The sequence below is a fragment of the Chelmon rostratus genome, chromosome 11 (genome assembly GCF_017976325.1).
Source record: "Chelmon rostratus isolate fCheRos1 chromosome 11, fCheRos1.pri, whole genome shotgun sequence".
In the NCBI taxonomy this organism is placed as follows: Eukaryota; Metazoa; Chordata; class Actinopteri; order Chaetodontiformes; family Chaetodontidae; genus Chelmon; species Chelmon rostratus.
The window spans coordinates 18175624-18196617 of NC_055668.1; the positions used below are offsets into that span (position 1 = coordinate 18175624).

Genomic DNA, 20994 nt, shown 5'->3' on the forward strand with positions numbered 1-20994 from the left:
TACAGAGTAAAAAAAAAATCAATATCTAAAGAACAGAGAGGTAATTATGTCTATTGCAAATAGCTTACTTAATTGGGGCATGAAATGATGAAGCCACTTCTGCCTGTTTAACTTTGTATTTTGCTCTTACCGTTCTAGCACTGTAGCAAATATCTGAGAAGTAATAAATGTGCTGCATAGGTTCAAAGTGAAAAGTCTATACATAATTAAATAAATAAAGCAATGAGTCACATAATTTCAATTGATTTTAAAACATTAATTACTGCTAAAAAAGACAAAAAACATAATTAAGCCAATCAAATTTCTGTAGTGGGACAGTAAGGTAAATAGCAAAGTACATTCTGAATGATATAAACTGACTAGAATGATCAGGATAACACATCTTTTGCAAACAACTTTTAAACAGAAGTGTTTCAGTATTTTGCCATTTAAGTTATCACAGGACATCTTGTGAATGGGGTACTTTTATGGGAAGAAATAAAACATTACCATTACAGAAGACAGCAAAACGTAGAAAATCTAAGTAACGCTCGCCCTCCACAGGGTTCCATCCAATATCAGGGTAGCCTTTAGCCACTAGCATCAGACAGCTCTGGAGACCACAGCCGGCAAGGTACTGAACCACCTTGACAGCAGATTAGACTAGTTTTACAGATGGGTTATTGCAGTTACTGTACAAATAATGTGGCACAATAATTAGAAAGGTTGAATTGCTCTTGTCTTAAAATTCAGACATATGATTTTGTTTTTGCCTTCATTTGATTTCAGTTCACTTATTGTAGGCATGCAATTCAAAGCTATTCAAATGTGCACAAACTACTTTCTCCAAAATATATAGTCAGTAAAGTAAATTTACTGCACAAATGCATTTCGAGGAGGGTGGTGGGAGTGAAAGAGATGAGTGAAAAAACAGTGGCACTGTTTTTTCACTCATCTCTTAATAATAATTTGGAGTGGCAGATCATGTTTACTACAGAGCATCATTTAGCTCACATTACATATTGTACACAATTAACAGCAGTACTGTAGAGGAAGGCACAGAATATGAACTCACCTTCTCCAGGTCAGGTTCCCTCAGTGCTAAGGCCAGTTCGTTATTATCCATAACAGAGGCTGCTGCTACATCCAGAGGAGTGGCCCCACGCATGGACGGTGAAGCTACGGGACAAAGGCATAAAACAATCTGAACACCAACTCATGTACTATACGTAATTTAAGGAGCAAGAGAATAAGATTTACCAAGCCCAACACTGCTGTTTTCCAGCAGGTAGCTTAGATGGTCAAACAGGGCTCCTTGATTGTGACGGCTGATACGGCAAAAATAACACAGGAATCGACAGCAGCTGGCCACCATCTTGGGAAAAGCAATCTCCTAACCAAAGAAAATGAATGCAAGGATATAGGAAAATGTGAGGAGGAAGATGGTGCAAAAAAAAAAAAAAGACTGTCTCACAGGGAGTATTGCCCTATTAATGATGCACATCATCTCACACGTAACTTTACCTTCAGCATTTTTAACCATTACCCTTCAGAATGTGGCCTGTGGAATACCAATACTGTTCAAGCAACAAACTACTGAAACGCCCTGCTTCATTAATAACACACATTTTTTTTATCACAATAAAGGTTCATTTATCTCTCACCTTTGATTCCCCCTCTCCTAGAACATTGACCATCACCTCCATCACAGTTTCATGCATCCCCAATGCCCTCATTAGGTTAGGGTGCTGGTAGAAAACTTTATTATTCATGATGTCTCTGTACATAAAACAGTGCATATCAATAAATGACAAAAAATAAATATACATACATACATCAAAAAAATTAATCAGTACAAGTAATTACATAAGGTAACAATAATCGCGAGGTGTCAAAAGAAGCAAACATCGCATTGCAAATGTCATCCTACCCTAGTTTTCTGATCATCAACCTCTCCTCTTCCTTTCCCATGCGGACACTAAGGAGTGAGCGGATTTGCATCAGGGAGGACAGGAGAGCCATGGTGTCCTCGACCGAAACCTGGCTGATCGTATAGGCTCTGCAGAGGGGTCCTGCCATTTGGCCACCAAGGCCCTGATACTGGCGGTGCAGCAATGAAAAGACAGCCCTAACCAGTTCCGGGTTCTCCATCTCAGTCTCTTGAGCCCAATGCACCATTGTCTCAGAGATCAGCTTATTTAGGGACTCTGAAGAAGAACAAGCAGGTGAAAAGTGGTGATAAAAGTAGAAGAGCAGAACCCTCCCAACCATTGTGTCACATGTCCATTTCCAAACTCCTCTCTTACTAATAACCAGTCATTTTTTCATGTTTCCAAAACGTACAAAGTGAGACAAAGGAAGGGCACTGACAACACAGATGCACTTACTAGCGCTCTGAGGCCTACTCTCCTCCACTTCTATGGGTTTCCTCTTCAGTCCAATGACTCTCACCACTAGACTGAGAAGCCGATCTTTTACAGACATCTCTGCATCCTCATCATCCTCGGTGTCATTGTCCAATTCAATGCCTGTACAACAACACCGAATAAGATGAGATTTCTACAGTGGCAATCATGGTAAGTGCCTTCTCAAAGGATTTTTATAGTTCCCTGGCACATTGAAAGGTAATAATGAATCAGTCAGAGATAAAGTGTTCCAACCACAGTGTGTGCTGAGGAGATGATGGAAGTCTTGCAGGAGTTGTTGGATTTCCATTGGACATGGACAGTTCAGCTCATCCTCTCTGAAGCTCAGCAACATGTTGATCTAAAGATAAGTCATAGATGACACAAACAGTATAGACAATATTCTATAAAGCCACAGTTATAGTGTGAAACGTGGTGAATGCAGCATTTCTTTATGTACAGTTTTTTCTTGTTTTTTTAGAGTGCACAGCTCCTTGAAGACAGCAGAAACCACAACTCAGTATTTTATATCGTAATATTCTAAGATAATATTAGCAACTGCTTTTAGGAATATAACAACATAGTTTAATTTCAGCTGGTTCAACCTGCTCCTGTGGAGGTGAGCGGAACTCCTTGGTTTTGCGGGCAGTGAGAGCGGCAGACATGTTGAGTGCTTGCATGACTTGGTTGTAGCGAAATCGTTGGTTCTCCTGCAGCTGATGCACAAAGTTGTCAGAGAAGGCAGCCACAGCTTCAACCCTGTGGCGCATCTGGCAGTCACACAGGTAGGACAGCAGGTGGCAGAGCTGAAGAAAGAAATGTATTAATTCTTTCTCTGTGATTCTTTGTAAACTGCTTATCAGAATATAACAAACATCAAAAAACCTGCTGGTTCGTTCACCTCAAGTTTGACAGCTTCTGGAAGCTTCATTTGAAGAAGTCCTTGTTTAGTGGTGTCATCTTCTTTTTTGTTGTCCCTTTTCGATTCTTTTTCCCCATCAGTAGTTTCTTCTTCCTCTTCCTCCTCGGGGGTTTTGGAATCCATAGAGAAGACTCCCGGTTCTATCAGTCTCAGAACATTTCCTAGGTCCTCGTCCCTAAATACCCCCATAACCAGCAGGGTATAGAACAGTCTAATTAGGGGAACCAGCAGAAGCTCAATGCTGCCTCCTACAGGATCCCTCACACCCTGACCCACAGTCCATACTCCAGCTGTCAACATCTCCACAGTCAGGTTCTTCAATATGTCCAGAGGGATTTCTGGGCTGTCTGAGCAGGCTATTTCAGCAGCACAATTGCCTTCCATCCCACCAATCCTGACAAAACAAGGTGTTGAGAAATGCATCTGTGGTTTCAGTGATGTGCTAAGACCAGTGCTGGGAATACCATTCCCCCTATTTACACCATTAGGAAGGCTGGGATACAGGGAGATTTCTCTGGTCTGGTCAGTCATTGGCACAATGTATTCGTGGTTCATCATGAGACATGCTGCGGCGTGGCTGCTGAGGTGAACCTAAAGAACAATAATACTCATTTATTTACTTGTCAAAGGCCGACGTCTCCTCTTTCTGTTGATGAAAGTAACATAAACAAAAATAAGAAATTGAACAAGCTATCACCTGAATAAGCAGCTGGTAGAACGCAGAGCGGAGTCGGCCAGGGAGGTGGGGATTCTGAATGGCATGAAGGACCTGGGACTGGTCAACGTAACTGCAGAGGGCATGGCAAACTCTAGTGTTTCCATGTGTGCATAAAGAGCAGTAGAGGAGGAGTGTGTGGTGGTGGAAGGTCAAGAGGTCATCAAATTCTGACAGCTCCGAAATGTCCACACACCTAGATGCATGTCATCAAAAAGACATTTCAGTGTTGCTGCTGGCTCAAGATCACATTAAAGCTCTTGTTGAAAACAATGTTGGCACCTAGAAAGGAGGTCAGAGTGATGTTGTACAATGTGTGTTGCCTTGTGCTTGCAGATCACAGTGGAACAAGAGACATGTGTGATGAAAGCAACATTATAAAAAAATCTTGAGCCACTTATGTGAATTTAAATCTGCCTAATTCCAAAAAGACATATGTATTCCAGCTCTTTTACCTGTTTTCATCAGGGATCTGAAGGGTCATGACTTGCAGGGGCTCGGAACATTGGACTCTCCATCCACGGCACTCATCTGGCCGATCCACCATCACCTTTGATGCACAGTCTGGTGCTCTGGTCCATGAAACTGGGTTGAGATGCTGGACTTGAAACCTTGGAGGACACTGAGGAGTGGCATTCCTTCTTTGACTGCGAAGCAAACCTGCAGACAGTGGCATCACATTCTGGGTCGAGAGGGAAAAAGAGGGAATAGCCGAAGAGACAGTCAAACATTTAGAAAGAATAAAACAGTCTTAACAGTACTTCACTCTCCTAACTTCACAAGCTGCAACCTAATTAGTTACTGATCCAATCTGTCAACAACAATTCGCAAAAAATGTCCTTAATATGTTTGGGTTTTTTTCTGGCAAGCTGACACAGCACAACATTCTTCTGATGTCCTTGACAGGATTAGTAATTAAAAGTTCCTCTACCTTAATGCTTCCCACTTCAAACTGAAACATGTTGCTGGTGGTTGGCTTGACAAAAACAGCAGGAAACAGCTTTGTACTGGCTTCCACCTGATTAGTGGTGAAACAATATAACTTCAGTTTAATAATGCAGTGCGCCCTGTTAAACAGTCTCTATAATTACTTTAATAAGTTATTCTCCCAAGCGTAACATTCACAGCCGAAGGTTTAATGTATATTGAATTTAGATTAATATAAATGTATTACATTCAACAAAAAAATACTGAATAGAGAAGAAAAACACTCCTTAGAAAGTACAAATCAAATAAATTCCTGTGTGACCTACTTGGTAGAAGGTGCCCATCTCCACCCCACTGGAGGTAAAAGTAAGTAGCCCAGTGGTTGTGTCTATTAAACAGCCAATTTCCAACCCTGAACTTCTCCGGCTCTGAGAAAGGCCTGTCGCCTCTCCAGCGCACACCATGTAACAGTTACATCGCTTCACACTTTAAAAAATACAAAAGACAGAGAGGGATATGTTTAACTGGCAGTTTTCTGAAAATTTGTAATGAGAACTCAAAAGAAGCACACATGAATTAAAGGTACAATGGAATCCATTTTCACAAGAGTTAATATCATTAAATAGTGCAGTAAATAGAATTCAATAACATAGTAACTATGGTGTAAGAAAGAAAATCTAACTTTGTCTTAAGTCTTGCATGCCAAAAATATAACTGCCTCAGTGTAAACTAACCTTTCCTGAACTTTGCCACTGTCATCTCCTAGGGTGACGGTCACAGTGCGGACATTGTCTATGTCAAAAGTGAGGTCACGTTGGTGAAAGTCAGAGGTCACCCAGCCGACCCACACATTGAACGGCTCCTGGCCTGGAAGAACCCTCACTGAGTAATAATACTGAAACAGAGAGTTTGGCATCATTGTCAGGTACTTGCATTTTGCATTTTTTTTTTATTATGGCTGATAATTCTACCAGCAAAGAGCTGAGGCACAAGACATATGCATAAGACCCACGGTGCAATTTGTTTCATTTTATTGCACTCTGAGGCAGCTGAGTGTCCGAATACATTTTGTCTTTTCTGCTCTGATTTATGGCCCTTATTAGAACATTTAGACATAACAGTACAAAGTATTTGGCTTTCTTATTAGTATTGATTTCTTGCATGTTCTGTGTTTATCTGGCTGAGATGAGGAGAAAATGAGAGCCTTACTCTGGAGCTCTGGATAAGGTGATCGTAGTTTCCTTTGTCAACTACGACATCTTCTAAAAGCCGTGCAGATGAGTTGCTGCTGATTAGGCCTGGTTTAGTCCTCTTCAGCATGAATCTTACAGTACAGAAACACAAGAATTGGCCCACAGCACAAGAAACTTGCAGATTAATTGTGACTATGGTGAGACAGAGAGGCTGTTTGCTATTTCTTTTAACAACCTTGATTATGTGTTATGTGACTATGTGACAAAAGCGTGATAATAAAATATTACTTAATTTATAATCACGCTTTTGTCATTTTAATGTCCTGGCAGACAAGCATGGACAAACATACAGTGCATAGCATTTCAAGTAACACGTACATTATTATGCAGAATTAACTAATATCAATGACCTAAATGTCCAAGCTTTTCATTTCTACAACCTACCGTTGTTTCAATCTTGATGTTTTGTCTTGACTATGATCCTTGTGGTTGAGCTCATCTCTTGAGCCAGCAAAGCTGTGGGCTGACTTCCTCAGCACTTCAAAGTCAGAGTCTACCTCCTCCTCCTCTTTTCTTCCTAAAGGACAATGGGAATTAATTACAGCAGGGCCCTAGGGAGCTTAAGCAAAAAAACTCATCAAGGTCATAATGGTAGAATATCAGTAATCTGAATGGTGGATAATCTGGATAACTGCAAAGAACAGCTATCCAGATCTCACACGCTAATTATTTCACTCAGTTTTCATCTTGTAATAGCTCTGTAATTTTTCATTTGTTGCTTGAGCTTATGGTGAACCAATCAAGTCCCTACTGTGGCCCTTTGTGAAGTCATTTCTAGTTTTCTGTGGCTAACTTGAACAAACTGTATATGATTTGACGCAACATCACCTGAACCTGGAGAGAGAGTGTTAGAGGCCACTGGAAGCACCCCCCCCACAGGGCTAGTGAGGACGGCAGCACACTCGATGGGCATGCTGAGCCGGTAAAAGCCCATCTCGCTGCCTCCACTGTGGTGAGCGTACACCCGCTGAGACACCCTCAAGCTGGATAAGGAATCTGTTGAGCTACTGACTCTGGTGACCTTGAATAAGATTTGAACAAGATTTTCAGGATTAGTGCTGTCAATTAACCAGTGCTACAAGAAACCCTAGGTCCTCTAGAGGCCTGTATCGAAATACTGCACAAAATATTGCACCAACCAAGCTACTAGAGACTACTACAGACTTATAAACTAACCAGTAAATTGCAATCATCAGGCATTATGGAGGTGAACTGAGGCTGTTTCCAACTCATCCATAGGGCTGGGTCTCTGGCCATGTTGACAGCAAATGGTTGATAGCCCTCCTGCAGGCCACATACAGTGAAGTACTGCAGAGAGCACACTTGGCGGCCCAGGTTCAGTCTCCCGACCTGGTTCATCCCAACACTGACCACAGGCAAAAGGCCTGGGAAATATGGGAAAAGCAAGACAAAAAAATTTGAGTCTGATTGGTATATAGGTTGGTTTTCATCAAGAAATGAATAATACTGCAACATTAAAAATCGGTCTTGATTTTATTATCTTTCAGTTTATTAGACAGTATCAACTCAAAAACTCCTCCAGACCGTCTCTGATATCAAAGTCCTTGGCAGCCAGGTCTGATCCTCTGTCATTAAACAGCACCTCTCCATTGAGCGTGACCATCATGGTGCGTTCAGCCACGTCCACCAAGCAACCCACCACATCTCCTCTCTGCCACGGACGTCCCAGGGGCTCGACGCCCTGATGGCACCACTGAGCCTGAACACAACAGGAAGACGAGGATTTAGAAAGAGAGACAAGCTTAAAACCTCACATAGGAACAGGAAAAGAGGTAAAAGAACCAACACGGCTCAGGATGAGATGAGATGCTAACATCACACTCAGCTCAGAAGATTATAGTAGCTCCACTATGTCTATGTCCTGATGTTACAGAGTGGGAAGTATAACATTGTTTTTTGTGTGCGGATTTTAAATAACATGGAAATAGTCCAGCAGAAACTGGCACTGTTTGATCACACCCATTGTTTAATCAGAGTCACACATCTCAATTACAGCTTTGCTGGAATGTTGAACAGCTGTGTTGTTGGTCAGGCAACAAATTGGATTCAGATGATACTGCCTGGATGTGCAACTCAAGTGTTTAAAGTTAGCTATTCTGCTGAACTTTAACACATAATTTCAATTTCTCTCATTAAATGGTAATTTCACAGACAAGTATAAGGCCACAGTTCTGTCTCTGTCTGCTCTCCAAAATATCCTTCAGTATCACTGATCACACAGCCAGAACACATTAACTTTATATTAGATCTGGCCATGTTTTAATTTTGCATACTGTGAAAGTAAATCAAGGAATTTCTAAGATCTGTGGGAACATAAAGCTTTTTTTCTAACACCCTTGAGTTTTACTATGACAAAAATAGAAAAAAATCCACATTGGGGCTTTAACAAATTGCACATTTGGCCTTATTTTGACAACATTACATTAACACCAAATTAAGAAGCCTCAAATTTTTAATATCTCACCTCAAATCCATCAAAGACAAACGCCTGGTCATCTGAGCCGAGCTCTTTATCAGGAGTACAGCCTGGTCGGGCCCAGCCCACTCTCATATTCCCCGCTGTCATTATTTCAAATTCAAAGTACCACTTCCCCCAGGTTACAGCATATGACTTATCTGGTCTGAACACTCTGCCCTTCTCAGCAGAGAAGAGACAAGGATTTGATAATGTGACTGTAAACCCAAGAAACAGAAAAAATAGCATGATTTCCTCAAATATACTTTGCATCCAACATGCATTAAATAGCATGTATCTTTGCAATACAACACTGATACATTTTGGTTTGTAAATATTCTGCAAAATGGTGAAACAAATAGTTAGTTGATAACAAACCGAGCTTTACCTTAATTAAACTTTTATTATTTTATGCTGGTCACAATAAATAAAAGTGAATATAACTGATACGAATATTATTTGAGACATACTCCGTTCCTGGCTGAGGGGCTCCAGGCTGTAACCGTAGGCCAGCAGGGTACAGACAGCCTCTCTGACACTCTCCCTGCCCACTCTCCTACTCCTTTCATCAAGAAGACTGTAGGGCACGAGGTATGGGCTCCGCTTCGCTTTCACATCCTAAAAATAGAGATGCAAAGAGCAAAAATGGGCAACTGTATTTGTCAGAGAACAACATCAACGTTTGTGATGCCAGAGCATGTTGTTGCTATGTGCATGTCTATGTTGTGACTGTGAGACACTGTACAGGTCATATATACTCACTGAAAAGAATTGAAGATTAAGTTTGAGTAAGGCCACAAACAAAATTATGACTGACAGGGTTAGGGTTAGCAATTCAAATGCACTTCCTCCTCAGCAGTGCCTGACCAATGCAATTACACTGCACAGAACACAAACCTGTTGGGCTCCATAGGTCCATCCCTGCTTGATTCGTTCTCTGGCCCAAACATTGTGATCATTCTCTGCGAGCAAGTTAACCACTTCCTCGAGGGCTGGGCTCAGAAAAACTTGGCTCAAGTCTACTGGGGCAGGCCCATAGCCACTAGGCTGCTCATACCTGAGAAAGGGAATTAAAATAATGGCATAAGTATGTCAAGATTGGAAATCATATTCAAAGCTTATCGTAAAACGAATAGTTATGATGTTGTTGTACTTTTACCATATTGATCATGATTTTTTTACCGTATTGATCATAACGTATGTATGATCATGAATAAGATCATACATTTAGATTCCCCAGGCAAACTCAGGAAAAGTTAAGACAATTGCTCCATCCTGACAAACTGAACCCTCTCATATTCTTCCTTTGAGCAAGGGCTCCAACCAGGATGCAATTAAACATAATATTAAACATGTACATACTTGGCTTGTCTCATGTATTTGACTCTCTCCTCAGCGTGGTCATCCGTCAAACCAATGTGGAAACCAAGGGCAAGGAGGGTCCTCCGGTGGAAAAACAAAGAGAAACATTCACTAATCATGAAAACATGATGACAGACACTGATTACAAATTACTTTTAAGAGCAAATTTCTGTTGACATATATATATGTATTTCTTTCAAATAAAACTGTTCAACAAACTAAATTAAAATAATGAAGTAAAATAAAGTTTTGTCGACTGTGTGAAGTAGATAGTAGAGCTCACCTGAGGGCATCCTGAGCCATCTGAAGGTTCTGGTTCTTCTCCTGCTCTGGCAGCTTGGAGAACTCCACCAGACAGGGATCATGTCTCTTCACTTCATCTCTCACCTGTTTGACAGAATTATGTTTTAAGCTGCAAGTAGAACTGAAGTGAGCAGGACCAGTCAAGTTTCAAGACAAGCTTTAGAGGGTAGTATTCTCCTATGTGCTATCTAACATGTCGGCACAATAATTATTTGTTATTTCATTTATTCAGTGTTATCAAACTATTGATGTTGTTTCTCTGTTCTTACAGGCCCATGTGTCCATCCAAGATCAATCTTGTCCATTGCCCAGATGTCATGTATATTCTCTGCCATTTTTTCTCCAATATCCTCAAGTTGTGGGGGCAATTCCACCTATGAGAGTAAAGTAAAAACTACATCAATATATTTCAACACAAATGATCTATGTAATACATTTTTCTAAATCTAAAATCTTCACCTGTAAAAAAAGAATCATAATAAATAAAATCTGTTTGACTATGCTCATACTTACCTTGCTGATGTCTAATGGTGTGGGAGTAAAGGTCACTGGAGTGGCAGGTATTATGGGGCCAAAGAGCTCTTGTTTCCCTTCCCCATTATCCAAGATGTATATCTGACATGGTTCTACCTTCAGCTTGACTCTCGGGAGCAAAGCATCAGAGCATGGTGCAAAACCTGGTGGGGGCAAGAAGCGAAACTCTCCATGCCTTCCCCCAAACAGAAAACGAACCCTGATTTCCAGAAATGGGACAAGAAAGGCATTTACAATGTGTAGGCCCTTACAGAGACAAAAGCATGAAATGAGCAAAAAATGCATAAGAATGATGTTCCAATAAACTTTTGACCCATCTTTAACGTTTCTTATTCCTCCTTACTATATAAAAAGGGACAGCTTACTAAAAACAAATTATAAGTAGTAGTCAAGATAGCATGTTAAGTCAAAATTAACTTTTACAGTAAGTGAAACAAAAACATATCTCCATTACTGACTTGACTCCAGCAGAGAAGCTGACCACAGGATACAGAAGTCCATCAGCATTGAAGTTCTCCAACATGCCCTGCACAGGAAGACCATTGACTCTGAAGGAGATGCAGGGAGCACTGAGATCGAGACAGCAGCTGACGACATCATCAGCTTTCAGCAGGTGAGGGAAGGGAGAGCTCACTCGGCGTCCCACACAGCCTGAGATTCAGGAGACATGTCCTTTAAATTCATCTGCGTTTATTTAAGTAAGTGCGGCAACACATTGTTTTGAATTCAACATGTTTTGTATCATTGTCATAAGATACTGTAAAGGTTGACTTACATCAAGGTGACATACATTTTGGAACATGCTGCATTAAATTTAATGTCCCAAGATAAGTTTTTTTTTTTTATCTGACTTTACCATTTAGTAACATCTCAAGATAGTGATGTTTTCCTTAAAAAGTCCCTTGCAGTACAAAAAGCATTATAGCCTAGTGTATAAGCTTTCTCTCTCTCTTTTACCTTAGTCTGGGAAAGATTATAGAACACAGCTCAAAACTATACACGGGTTATTTATCACTTCTTGTTTTTTTCCTATAAATCTCACACCCTTTATCCTATCATAGAAAACATGTCTCTTCTATGTGTGTATATTTACAGCATGTTTACATTGTTTTGCTGACAATTTCTGTTGGCCTATATCTGTATTTTTAGGATACATTTTAACTCATTTTAACACTACTCATGATTGTGTGCCCCACCAAAACTTAAAACACTAAAATATGGTTATAAAGGCAAACATATTTCAGTGAGCAAGGTCCCCAGTCTATTTTCTTTACTATTAACTGAATTTCTTGTTTGATGTCAACCTCACCTGACCACAGGTGAAGCCCATCAAAGCCGTAGGAAAAGAGGTCATCTCCCACTCCATTGCCTCCCCAGCCTTCACCTCCTGTGGGCCTGGGCTGGTAGCCCTCAGTGCAAGCCCAGCCAACACGCAGGTGTGTGGGCTCAGATGTGAGGAAGAAGTCGACGTGATCCACAACTAGCTCATAGTACCACCTCCGATGCTGGGCTGAATCCTCCCCTATAGTCAAGAAGATGTTTGGTCTCATGCTGTGGTGGAATAATGCACACAGAGTGTCAAAGTCAAACCGAAGGGTAATATAGTGGTGCCTTTTTTGGTAAGATGTAGTTTTTTTTCATACATATATATAATGATTTTGGTATAATATAAATTTCAAAGACATGAAAGAACAATTAAGAAGAGCAGGAAATCTTGAGGAAAGAGTGAGTTGCACGTACTTTTTTGTTATACCAAAGAGAATCATTGAACTGAGTATCTAATTAATAAATTAACAGTCTCTGGTAGATGCTTGTTTGATTTTTACCATGCTGCCCGTGTAGGTCCACATGAAGCATTTGATACTCTCTGCAGGCCACATACACATCATAACTCTCACGGGCACAGCACAGTCCACTGTTATAAATATATAAATGAATAAACAAATACAGAACCAGGCTCTCGTAGATGTTCTCATTCTGACCTCACAAAATCAATGCTGAAACCAAATTACCAGAGATAATTTGGAAGCAGTGTATGAGAAACAATAAGCTGGAGAGTTATGTGGAGGAGATGATCACCAATGTGTTGCTGAAATATAGCCTGGGCAACACGGTGTCTGGAGAATAAATGCCAGTTCGTATAGTGACACTAACCTTGTCCTTGACAAAGCTCTCATGACAGTGAAAACATGAGGAAGGAACCGAGTGAATGGAAAAAGGAACAGAGAGAAAAGCACAATTTGGATTAGATGATACAAGGGACTGGATAAAAATGGAAAATAGGAATACGAGCATCTGTAAGAATTGGCAAGATGTGGTGGGCACAAAGGAGAAGACAGGAAAAAGAGAAAGACAATTGATGAGATAATGGAAATGAGAATGAAAGCTGATGTACTAATGGGGCGTTCAGATGAACAAAAAGTATAAGATGGACTGAAGAATGGCTTGAGGAGGAAGAGTGAGCTGGGGAATGGAATGAGCAGGTGTGAAGAATATGAAACAAAATAAGATATATGGCCTGCAGAAAAAAATCAGATGCTGATAGACAAAAACACAATAATAGAAAGCAGGTGTAGTTAAAAAAGAAAGAAACTCAAAGGAAAAGGGAACTGCCTGACATCAGATCAGACTGACACAGTGGGTCAGTGCATTGACAGAGGGAGAACAGGGAATATGATGAAACTGTCTAAAAAGTTTCAAGAGATTAAGTTTGTTGAGCAACTTTTCCAAAGTCTCATTATAAGAGGCTGAGACCAAGACATCTGTTCATCTCAATAGATCAGACCAAAAACATTGCAGAAGAGAGGACACTGAAGGAGACAAGTAATTCTTCAGTTAACTCAAGTCCAGCAGAGAAAAAGATGAGTGACGTGAAATCTGAAATATTTCTTGTATCAAGGACGTTGACATCATTACAGATGGAAAATGAAAGGATACCAAGGCCTGCATCAGTGAGATTTCCACAGCTGACAAACAGCACTCAGCTAAAGAAATGCACAGGCAACAATGAGAAGGTCTCATTCAGTGGTAGAGCAAAGAGTAAATAAAAGCAAGGACTGAAAAATGCCCTTTTGTTATCGCAAATCATATTTTGATATGTTTTGTGCACCTTTGTATATGTCTCATTTTTGTGAATAGTGAATGGCACAAACAGAAAAAGATAGAAAAACATTTAACATTGAAAAGTATTGGGTAGAATGGAAGACAACCAGAATGACTCAGAGACAAAACTAAGTACAAAATACTCTAAATTGTACCTGTTGACACGATTACCCAGACGTGTTTGGAGCAGCAAGTCTCTGTCGGGCAGCAGGTTGTCACAGATGAGGTTCTGATTGGACCGCACCGCCACACCATGGCACACACAAAGAGAGCACAGCACCTCAAGCACCTGGAACACAACCAGTCAGCACTTCATCCAGCAATAGCTCCATAAACACAGGGAAATTATCCCACATTAAGGAACAGGTCAAAAACCGCCATTATAGCCAAACCGTGTTGCAAATGCATAAATAACCGGCAAACGCTGACATTTAGAGTTAGATAATAATGGATGTGTTTTTCCCCTAAAAATGTAAAAGTTGATGAGCTTTGAGATGTCATTTCTGCCAGAAATAGAGACATAACATGATAATAACAACAACAACTGGATATTTTGCTTCCATTTTTGATAAAGCACACACAAATAAATCTCATGATTTTTATTTCAAACATACACACACACAAAAGCCTTGCAAATGTTACCTTGTGGTTGCATCCATGCTTGTCTAGAAAAGAGATGATAGAATGAACGTGTCCTTCTTTGAGGACATTGAGTACTTCAGGACTTTCCACTAGGACACACTGCAGAACCTCCAGCACTCCTGTACAGGACAGTTTGCAATGGCTCGTCATTGTATTCACTGTCTGAATTTTGCTATGCTGAGACAACTAAATATTAGAAATAATGTATATCAGATGTGTACCTTGGGACATTGCAAGACATTATCACTGAGGTAAAATAACAGGAAAACCAAAAACATCATAAAATCAACATTTTTAATGTACTGAATGTTTTGCAAATTAAACAAACCACAAGAGGCCTCCAGTCGGTCCAGCCTGCCAATCAGCCAGTCTAAAGAACCTGAGAAATGCGCACAGTTTACACGGTTTCCCCGGAGCAGAGCAGCTGAAGGGGTGAAAAGATGGAAACATAAGAAGAGTGCTTGTGTATCATTTTAAAGATAGGTATTTTTAAATGGGTTATGAGCAGCTTCGTAGATATCAAAGGTGATAAATGTGTATCTGTCGGGTAGTTGAATCAGTAGATAATCAGTACCGAAAGATAGTGGTATTGAACCATCTATACTAAAAGACGTGTTAATTCTCACCCAATAGTTCATAGAAACGGTTGAGGATGGTCTCCCACTCTTCTCCTGTGTCACTTTGAGCAGCCTCAGCAAAATGAGATGCACTACTGTATTGGTGGAGACGATCAATGCAATCCAGGACCAGATCTATCACACCCTGAGAAGAAAATGAGGTGTACTAATGGAATAGTGACAAACACATCAGTTGTAGCACCGATTTATTCATTCACACATGAAGATTTACCTCTTCTTGAAACATGTTCTGCCGATTCTTTAGTGCCGACATGTTGTTCTGTTTAGCTTCATGGTCTAGCTCCTCCGGTGGAGGTTGGAAATAGTTTATCAGATCCTGCAGACTACATGTCACTATCTCCATTGGAAGGCTGACAGACATGAGGTTTCCATGTTGGCTAAAGCCATCCAGTTTCCTAAAGACAGGGGGGTTAAGTATAATGAAACAATACATCATAGAGGTGATTACTACCAGACTTGCAAATCTTTCTGCTATCGTTAAAATAAGCCCAATTTTAAAACTGAGCAATATGACTGGCCCTAGAAATTTTCTATGATGCTATGTTACCCTTATCTGAATCAAGGGTCTAAGGATATCAACTGCCACATGTACATGATTGACTGTTATTTTTGTTTACAAGGAGAAAAGCAGAAAGTGAGACAGAGAATGTGAGCCACAAGTTATTCCATCCTTCAGAGGTTTCTCTCAGTGCAGTCGTAGGAGACAACTCCAACTCCAACTTCTTAAAAGCATGGTGGCATTCCCATGGTATTTTGAAATTATGCAGGTTGTGTGTGTGCAACATATGAAGTACAATACCATGGCACATTTCATTCAAAGCCATAGAATTTGTATGTTCTGCAATACCTAAGATCAGTTGTATGTGACAAGGACTGAAGCGCAGCAAATAATTCATTTTTGAGGCCTTTGAAACCTGCTCAATAGTTTGGACACTGTGTAAAAAATAAATAAATCAAAAGGTGATAGTACCATGGGTACAAAAGGGGGCATCCTTGAAAGGCTCAGTTGTTCACAACCAAGGAAGGAGCGAGGTTCATCATTTTGTGAAACACATGATTTTTATAGTACAGTACTACATAGGCTCAGGAACACTTAGTAAAACCATTGTCAGTAAACGCAGTTCATTTGCTAATGATTGTATTCTGTTATTGTTCAGGTTTTACACGCAAGTCATCACGTTTTTTGATATCATCACGCTAAATAAAAAATAATCAAAAAAATCCTCAGTTTGAATAAAGTGATTCTTCCTTTGCTAATGAATATAACTTGTCAGTTGTCAACATAAATACATTAAACTATATCTATATACTGTATTTAGAGTTCTGAAACAGCAGCCTCTCTCTGGCTGTAGTCACCACTCTGTAGCCTCGCTCAATGTCTCGCCCACAACGCTGATTGGTTGCACCTCATGAGTAATTGCCTATCAACACTGAAGGGTACTGTGCCACAGAACATATGCACAGACTGCACTCGGTGAGCACGCAGAGCTTTGAATCGAAGGTAACCCCTAAATTCCACCAGGCGTGTTCCCTCCGCAACAGAGCTCATCGCTGCCATTCTACACCAGGAGCATGTTATGTGGAGCAATTACACACCCTGTGTAGACTCTGGATCGCGCACCAACAATAAACAAGACGTTTTGTTTTGTTTTTGTATTTTTTAACTTCGACCAAGATGCTGTACATACTGAGAGGTACATTTTAGAGCTGAAAAATCAACCTGTCAGAGGTCTCTATGCAATGGACACACTAAATTACTTTAAAACTTGTTTGGCATTTCTGTACTGCAATTTCTTGTTACATATCTGCCAATATACACAAATACAAAGCAGCCTCAATCTTTATTGAGGTAGAGAACACTGTAGCTGAAAACAACCTTAATTATATCACCGTAACATCTCTATATTGGCATGGTATTGATGAATGAGAGTCTAGATATGGTTCCCCTACCTGATAAAGTGAGTAAAGAGGAGAGTAGCACTCCGGATGAGTCTGGCAGTGTGAGACTCTTCCCTCTGAGCACGAGACAGCGTCAGTCCATCGTCCATATGACCCTCGCTGTGCAAAATGGCCTAGAAACATATCATTTGCAATTCTTTTCTAAGTTAAAGTGCGATTCTGCATATTTTCACATTCACATTCTTACATAGTCGATACATAAAGAGCTTTACACTTCTGCTTCATCAATGATTCTCTTGTAATAACAATTTTGAATCTCAAGGTTTACCTTTCGCTGAGCCCCTCCCATGCGTGTAGATTTGGGATCAATAGTTTGGTAGGTGAGCCAGAGCCCAGAGTCTACATGCTGAACATAACAAATGGAGTCGCCATACTTGATCTCTGGGATCCCCATGCCATCAGCATTACTCTTTGTGCCAGGGTCAAGCTTCTCCTATAGACAAAAATGTATTGTTACATGTATCACACATTTCTCTGAAAATACAGTGATCTGATCATTACTTAGGAAACTGTGGTACAATGATGAACTAAAAGTCTCAGGTCTGTAGAAACGGTTGGATTATGAATTGATCACAGCAGCCTAAAAAAAATTCATCTTATTTCTTATGCAACTCCTGACCTTTGAGGACCGAAAGCAGAAGGAGGATGTGTTGATGTCAGCCTTGTCCCGGTCAACCAGATGCAGGCCTTTCTCCTCTGTAAGACCCAGGTACCTCCCAGTGGTCATATGGCAAAGTCGGAAAGGCTGCCCCCAGCATGTATGCCGACCACTCCAGCTGAGGGATATCAAGAGCATTGTTTTTTGTTAGTTTTTGTTTTCCCATGAAGGAAACAGAACAGTCCACGACATTGATTTTTTTATCCTTTTTATTGTCGAAATGGCAGGGGAGCAGGCAGAGGACTCTAATTCCATTCTGCACCAGTGATACTAAATATGGTTCCAACAACTCTGTACAGCCTTCGTGGGCAGAAACAGAAATTCTGGGCCCTGCTCTACCAGAGACCAGCAGCAGTGTGTGCAACATTCTACTGACTCCCTCTACGGTCCTAACAACAATAAACCACTGAGTGTATGTTTGAATTATTTTCATTTTTAAATTTCTCCAATCATGAGTTTAAAACTGTAGAGTTTAAAATACCATTATTTCATATAAGGCAAAATATTAATTAAAATTGTAAGTGAGGGGATCATGGCATCCCACATTTACTTACACGACACGCAGAATCTCCAGTCTCCAGAGAGAGCGGGCATGGCTGGAGACTGATCCCATCTCATAATGCATTATCCTAGATTAAGGAGGAAAAAAAGACATGGCCACAGAAGTAAAGGACGTTTTGTCTACATAGCATGGGGAGACTGGTCTTTTCAACTGACCTTTGTAGCTCCTCTCCCTGCTCTGCAGACGGAATAGTCAGACATCCATCACTATGGCTGTGGAGTAGTCTCAATGTGTCGCCCCCCTTCAGGTATCCTAGAATTAGCACAACAGACTCCTGACATAATCTCCACTGAAAGAGACATTTTACTGCATCTTTCAAACAGGCCATTTGTTGGCTATAACTGGTATCAAAACAAGGGTAACATTTTAAAGCAAAATAGCACATAGGGTATGCTTCATAGAAATTGCTCTTACACTAATGCTAATTAGTGTAAGATTAGTGTAAGATAGTTAGATTTGTAGCCTGATTTTGACTCCAACATCAGTTTCGAGAGAGAGGGGGAAAAAGGAACATCACATATAGCTGGAATACCTCTTTGACCAATCACATTACTTGGAAACAACAATCAGTTGTCAAACTTGCCTTGAGCAACTCCACCTCCAGAGCAGATGGGAGCAACACTCCAGAGAGTCTGCTGGAAGGCTGCATTAACAATCAGGCTGTCACTCAAGCTTTTGTTGTCAAATACAGTGCCAAAGGACAGGTGCTGGGAAGAAACACAATGGTAATAACAAAAATGGGCTCATCAACAATGAATACAATTTCTGATTTTTCTACTACAGAAGCTGTTATCATAAACAATTATGCTAAACAGAGAGAACACAGATTACCGATGATTGAATGAAGTCAAAGAAAATTAAACCAGACATATAAATGGTAGTTACTGATTTTGTAAAGCTTAGAGGAAAGATGGGGAAGAAAGCAAGGGGGAAAGACACATTCAATGTACCAATTTCAAACATTTTATTAATAGTCTTTTGTTCTTTCTTTAAAAGGTATACTATAAAGGATTTTATTCAAAAAAAACAACAACAACAAAGTGTTGACTCATACGAAAGTAATCCCTCTCAACCTACACTTCTATCCCACAAAAATTGTGCAGTGGTGTGATTCTGCCCTCTGCCTACATCGTCTTATTTTCTTTGTATTTTGCTGTGGTTGGGACGTTTCTGGCCATCAGCCTTTGGGCAGTTGTCTGTTACCCCCAGCCAATAACAGCACAAGGTCAGGACTCTATAAAAAGGTAGTGACCAAGTTACACTGTCTCTATCTCGCTCTCCTTTTCTTGGTCTGTGTCGTGGTTGTAAAAAGAGCTGCAGGTCTGTGTGTGTGTTTGACCAAGGGCAGGACTGACACACAGACACACAGGAGAGAGGCCAAACAGTGGACAGGATGAAGTGTGCGCTTTAGTTGAATTCATATAAAATCCGCCAATACAGCACCTTCCTGCAGGGTTGTGCAGAGGTGAGGGTGTGTTTTTTTGTGCTTCAGAGCATAACTGCCATTAAAAAAATGAGAAAATAATGTTTTCTCTGATTCACTGCTCTACACTGCTCTCTCTCTTCATTCTTTAGCTTGCTTGACTGCTACTCTCATTGAGTCGGAAAGGCAAATCTGAATGATTTGTTTTCAAACAGCATTCAACAAATCCTGCATAGTCTGCCTTTAAATGGATAACACAGTACGGGTGTATGACATTTGAAATAGATTATTTGTCATCTAAGCCTTAAAAAGTCAACTTCTTTACTGACTCACCAGATATCTCTCTGAGGACACATTGACCAGTATGAGGTCATCTCCAACACGCGCTTTCTCACCCTCTGACCTCTGTCTGGATGCTGGGTGGACAATCCACCAACATGCCTCACCTGAGCAACAAACAGAATAGATACAATGTCAAGTTTTTGCTGTTCCACATGCTTGACAAATGCTTATTCACAGTTAAAACTACATATAAACCAAATTATACTGATTACAAAAAGAGAACAAAATGTAGTATATTATCCATACCATGAGCAATCCATGTGTATAGTCTGTGAAATTCTACATACTTATCTTATAATGCATATATCTTCGTAGACACTGTTAAGAGCATTACAATAAAAAATAAACTGATATTACAGTTATTAACTGTTTCAAAAGGTCCAATACCAAATACCTGCTTTATCCTCTTGCAGGCCAACATCAAAAGCCAGTTTGTCATTCGAAGAATGAGATGAAGACAAGCAGCTGAGATACTGGGAGTGAAAGTGACAGTGGATATACATTTCAATGAAGATATAAACAAATACTTTTTTTTTAAGTTGAAGACTGTTTGGTATATGCAAGTGGGAGAAGTAAGACTGAAACCTACTTTATTTCTGAATTATATCAAGAAGACTCACCATGCCACTGTATGAGTGGAGGAACAAAACAGCCTGGCCATAAAGAAGGGTGCGATGGGTGGCTCCAGCTCCCACCTGAAAATCCCAACCATATTGCATTATAGGACTCACTGTCGTGTAAACACAGTAACAGTAGTGTGAAAAGAGAATAAACCCATAAAGTGATAAATAT

General features: G+C 40.3%; 1 protein-coding gene across 1 annotated transcript in view; it reads right to left on the reverse strand.

Moving 5' to 3' along the window:
- Positions 1-20994, reverse strand: part of LOC121613498 (ryanodine receptor 2-like) — a 61247-nt gene that overhangs the window by 35529 nt on the left and 4724 nt on the right. Inside the window, exons 4-45 of the mRNA XM_041946890.1 lie at positions 20823-20897; positions 20597-20675; positions 20194-20306; positions 19021-19144; positions 18593-18689; positions 18430-18504; positions 17837-17993; positions 17486-17650; positions 17209-17330; positions 15470-15653; positions 15247-15382; positions 14949-15044; positions 14621-14739; positions 14134-14267; positions 12186-12427; positions 11335-11527; positions 10856-11075; positions 10612-10716; positions 10323-10426; positions 10040-10120; positions 9575-9734; positions 9148-9295; positions 8687-8895; positions 7747-7921; positions 7378-7586; positions 7036-7222; positions 6586-6718; positions 6158-6272; positions 5683-5843; positions 5275-5434; positions 4953-5039; positions 4477-4703; positions 4004-4217; positions 3286-3897; positions 2990-3190; positions 2640-2745; positions 2367-2507; positions 1910-2186; positions 1644-1758; positions 1240-1372; positions 1055-1158; positions 490-625 (exon numbers count right to left, since the gene is read on the reverse strand). Coding sequence (XP_041802824.1) covers positions 490-625; positions 1055-1158; positions 1240-1372; positions 1644-1758; positions 1910-2186; positions 2367-2507; positions 2640-2745; positions 2990-3190; positions 3286-3897; positions 4004-4217; positions 4477-4703; positions 4953-5039; positions 5275-5434; positions 5683-5843; positions 6158-6272; positions 6586-6718; positions 7036-7222; positions 7378-7586; positions 7747-7921; positions 8687-8895; positions 9148-9295; positions 9575-9734; positions 10040-10120; positions 10323-10426; positions 10612-10716; positions 10856-11075; positions 11335-11527; positions 12186-12427; positions 14134-14267; positions 14621-14739; positions 14949-15044; positions 15247-15382; positions 15470-15653; positions 17209-17330; positions 17486-17650; positions 17837-17993; positions 18430-18504; positions 18593-18689; positions 19021-19144; positions 20194-20306; positions 20597-20675; positions 20823-20897 — 6631 coding nt within the window. The remainder of the gene's footprint in view (positions 1-489; positions 626-1054; positions 1159-1239; positions 1373-1643; positions 1759-1909; positions 2187-2366; positions 2508-2639; positions 2746-2989; positions 3191-3285; positions 3898-4003; positions 4218-4476; positions 4704-4952; positions 5040-5274; positions 5435-5682; positions 5844-6157; positions 6273-6585; positions 6719-7035; positions 7223-7377; positions 7587-7746; positions 7922-8686; positions 8896-9147; positions 9296-9574; positions 9735-10039; positions 10121-10322; positions 10427-10611; positions 10717-10855; positions 11076-11334; positions 11528-12185; positions 12428-14133; positions 14268-14620; positions 14740-14948; positions 15045-15246; positions 15383-15469; positions 15654-17208; positions 17331-17485; positions 17651-17836; positions 17994-18429; positions 18505-18592; positions 18690-19020; positions 19145-20193; positions 20307-20596; positions 20676-20822; positions 20898-20994) is intronic.